This window comes from Helianthus annuus, chromosome 4 (genome assembly GCF_002127325.2).
Source record: "Helianthus annuus cultivar XRQ/B chromosome 4, HanXRQr2.0-SUNRISE, whole genome shotgun sequence".
NCBI classification, from domain to species: Eukaryota; Viridiplantae; Streptophyta; class Magnoliopsida; order Asterales; family Asteraceae; genus Helianthus; species Helianthus annuus.
Genome location: NC_035436.2, coordinates 30,812,612 through 30,817,158, shown reverse-complemented (window position 1 = coordinate 30,817,158; position 4,547 = coordinate 30,812,612). Strand labels below are relative to the sequence as shown.

The window sequence follows — 4,547 nt, the reverse complement described above, 5'->3', positions numbered from 1 at the left end:
CCACAACGTCACAACCCCGAGTGTGATAACTACTCGTGGGGGTCGCACATCATAGTGTGGTGTTCCCCACGGTACCGTTCTTTCAACCCAACATCACAAAGGGTCCAAGTGAGTACACCTTAATGTCTAAGTAAAGAGTATGTATATCATCAAACTTGTAATCATATCACACAACTTATTATTCATTTGTATCTTTGCACCTTATACTAAAATGTTTTGCAATATATTAATGAAAAAAAAGCATAAATATCTTTGAACACATCAAAGATCACCACAATCATAATCCATATGACTCTTTTGGTTCGGAAAGAAGAAATTTAACAATATGGTCCATATTATTTTCTTTAGGTGCGAAGAAGTACCCAACATCATGCCAATGAGGTAAGCTTGCAACGACAATCGAACCACTCTGACCCTTCGTTCTCTTACAAACCTGTTAAATGCTTCCCCAACTCTATGGACAATGACATTACTTCCACTCTGAATATGGTTCAAACCCGCTTGAGCCATATTTCTAGCCAACACAACCGCATCTTCTAGTGCTGCAGAGCCACCTTGCCCCATAAATGGACCCATGACATGCATAGCATCACCAGCAACTGTCACTGTTCCTCTAGAAAATGTCCCCACTAGTATGTCCCACGGGTCACGATATCTTAAGTGTGTAAACGACAATGAGTTAATGTCTGCGTTCTTAGCCATTTCTTGAATCTCATGGGGAAAGTTGCCTAGCAACTCTATGGCGTATTGTCGTATTACCTCGGGATTTTTCCAAATTCCTTCATCTGTTCATCATAGTTATAATCAAAGAGAATATCTTTATTAGGGTTTACTTTATATTATACATCGTACTTCTCAATGTACTTCTATTAATATAAACAGTTAATTAACAATATCTAATATTTCAAGATGATAAAAAGACCTTTAGGAATGTATGGCTGTGAAGAGAACCAATAAATCGTGTTATTGTCAATCGGAACTCTACCCACATGCATGTCATCTTTCATGAAATTCGTAAACTCGTGGCCGAAGGGATGACCATGTGGGTAGTTAGTTAAGCCTCTAACTGAAAATATCGGGAACATCTTTGTAGGCTTGAGGTTAAGGAAATCTGAAACGATCGACTTGCCACCATCACAACCAATTACAACCTACAACAACCAAGAGGCATTGTTATTCTAATGAAATCATGTAGTGACTTGCAAAACTAGCCAAGATTGTTTAGATTTGGTTAATACCTTAGTGATAATTGAGCTTCCATCGATGAACCTAAGAATTGGTTTAGTAGTAAGTGGGTCTAATTCTATAGAATCAAGTTGGCAACTGAACTTAACGGTGGTAGGTGGAAGTGCAGCATAAAGAGTGTCTATAATATCCTTCCTTCGCAAGCAACGTGTTTCACCAACACAATGATACCTCAATACACAAACAATAAAAATAATTAGCCCTTAAGTTTGTGGGGAAAAGGATAAAATGATACCTCAATACACAAACAATAAAATGTTGTCAAATCTTCAACCCTACATGTTGACACTAACACAATCCATTTAACTAAACGAATTCACTATGACTTAAACTCGTATACAGTAAACCTAAACCCATTAAATTCATCTTAGATTTGTGGCATTTTTTGTGCGTATTAGAAATTTACACTCGTAGATCGGATGTGTCGTGTTAGAGTTTTGTCATCTTAGTAATTAGTCCCTTAGTTTTATTATATAAATCTACTATGTAAACAAGTGGACTTTTTACTTAGAAGCATGGTTGTAGAAGTCACTAGAAGCTCCCTAGTCAGTTGAACGGGGAATTGAGAGTATTCGGTCTAGGCGGAGAATACTTGGGGGACATGTTCAATTATAAAGAAATTAGTTTTCAGGAAATTACATATATGTCAAATATAATAAATTTATTAAGAAGAAACAACTTTTTGAGTCTCTGTGTTTTAGTGGTTTTAACCACTTAAGTCCAAATCAAAAGGTTTAACATTCCGAGTCCCTAACCGCTCATTTTATAACGTTTTGAGCCCCTGTGTTCTAGTGGTTTTAACCACTTGAGTCAAAAATCAAAAGTACAAGTGTTAAAAATTGGACTCAAAGCGTTATAAAATAAGCGGTTAGGGATTTAAGATGTTAAACTTTTTTATTTTGGACTCAAGTGGTTAAAACTAATAAAAGACAGGGACTCAAAAAGTAATTTACTCATTTATTAATATTTATAACAAAATACGTGAATATCAATATAAATCATAAAAATACATGTTCAAATAATAAAATATTTTCAAAAACTGATACTTATTTTTTATTTATTAATATGAGAGATATAGAAATTCTATTTTTTAATATAGATTTATAAATCAACTAAATAATATTTTATTTCACTTACAACCACTAAAAAATATGAGTCAGATGATAAATACTGAACCCAAATATGAAAGTTTACTTTAGTTTTCCACTTGTTAGACCCTATATATTTATATATATATAGTGTGTGGCAATTCAAAAAGAAGTTTTTCACTTAATTTAGGGTATGGGAGAAGGGGATGGGGAATCTAACGTCCAAGTAAAGATAAACAAAATCTTAGATTTTCCCTCAAATTTGAGTATGGGGAAGAGTATATGGCCTCTAGTATTCTCTTAGCATTAGCGGATGCTGAACTTAATTTTCTGTTAAATGAGAGGGCCCGGACTCTGAAAGCCCAAAAGTTTACACTACATAAAAAAATTAGATTTTTTATAAAATTAACACTACGAAGTTATATGAAGCGAAAAGAATGAGGGGCAGGTCTTCGTCAGGCCCAAGGTAAGTTCAACTCTTAGTTTTATCAAAAATAGCGCTTCATACGTCATTCAACTTTATTGTTTTTTTAGTGGCAAATTTGAATCACTGGCGGACCACTGGAGTATCATCGTACCACCAGCAGAACCACCCGATCATATCCATCTCCACTACACCAATTCAGGAGGAAACCCAATAAATTTGAGAAAAAAACCCTCTTGTGGGAATCGAACCCAGCAGTGGCGAAGCTTGAGATTTCCGACCGAGAGGTCAAAAACGTATATATCCAAAAATTTCTATAAAACCGGGGGGTCGAACACGTATATACCCAAAAATTTCTATATGAAAATTACATACTCTCCACTACTGAGTGAAAAGTTCGGGGGGTCGGCCGCACCCTCCCGCCCACTAGAATCTGCGCCCCTGAAACTCAGGATCTAATAATCCCTAAGCCTTATCACACCCTCAAAATGTTACTAGCATATAATTCAATAGGCCATTCAACTTTATTGTCACATTAGATCAAAATCATAAATACGTAAGAACTTAAAAGTAAAAACATTTTAGAATGTCATTCGCTAAGTTTCTAAGCTCATAGAACTTACAATGAGATGTCTTGTTTTCTCCCTCCATCAAGCGATACGACTCTTTCCCTATACAAAGACATGAAGTACCATTGCATATTAGCATCATTAACTCTTTATTGAGGATATATACCAATTATTGACTAACATGATAGTCGATGTTTAAGATCACGGAATCATAAATGTGACAAATTAACTCGTTAATGATTCTTTTAACCTAAATGAAAATTACAAAACATATTTTTTTAATAGATGGTTATAGGGACATATGTTAATCGTGTGAACTTCTTTCGCTTAGTTACTTCAAAGTTACATGAATACGACTAGCCCACTTGATAGAGACATATGCCTCTTAAGGAAAATTAGTAAATATCTTATTTCATTTTTTAAATCGATTTTTCGATCATTTGTGAATTTCTTTCGCTCAGTTACCTTTCAACTTGAACTCATTTCTTGTATTTTTATTGTTAAACTTATTCCTATTTTGTTTTAAGTTTTGTTGATATGTTAATTACTGCTGCATATTATTCATCATATAGAACTTTATATAATTGTAATGATTTTGAAAAGTGAAAACTAACTATCAGCAAAAGGAGACCTTTGAAAAGGGATAGCGGTGCGACGGAGGATATCCGCGACGCCAAGCTGATCCAGAGCTCGCCATCCGTTTGGCCGGATTCCAATCCCTGTTCCGCTATTGTTCCTCAGAGTTTCTGATCTCTCCATTACTATGCTTTTGATCCCTTTCTTGTGAAGGGCGAGGGCCGTTGCTAGCCCGCTGATCCCTGCCCCGATTATCACCACTTCTTCTTCGTACATAGCAACTTCTTAGTGAAAGCAACTCTTAAGTTTCTCTTGTATATAAAATGTCGCACAATAAAGCAACTCTTAAGTTTCTCTTATATATAGAATGTCACACAATAAAACCAAAAAAAGTTGGCCCCTCCAAAATTAAGTAGAGTGTAGAAACAAAAAGAAGATGACAAAATGTTAAATAGTCCTTTCTGTTTTAAATTCAAAAATAAAAGCTTGTTGGGTTTGATAAAAATATATATATTATATACTATACCAATCGTATAAACTTCATTTAATTTAACAATTATCCTCAAGCTTTCTATATAATCAGATCCAAGTTCTATGTAACCCGGACCTCCAATAAGTCATGAGTCCGGATCACCCTATCATTTA

General features: G+C 34.8%; 1 protein-coding gene across 1 annotated transcript; it reads right to left on the bottom strand.

Moving 5' to 3' along the window:
* Positions 1-201: 201 nt before the first annotated feature.
* Positions 202-4,226, bottom strand: LOC110936055 (monooxygenase 1). The gene is made up of 5 exons (XM_022178403.2): positions 3,958-4,226; positions 3,381-3,428; positions 1,239-1,416; positions 923-1,151; positions 202-785 (listed from the first exon to the last, which is right to left on the bottom strand). The coding sequence occupies exons 1-5, from the start codon at positions 4,176-4,178 to the stop codon at positions 262-264; spliced, it is 1,200 nt and encodes a 399-aa protein (XP_022034095.1). The 5' UTR covers positions 4,179-4,226; the 3' UTR covers positions 202-261.
* Between the last annotated feature and the right edge of the window lie 321 nt (positions 4,227-4,547).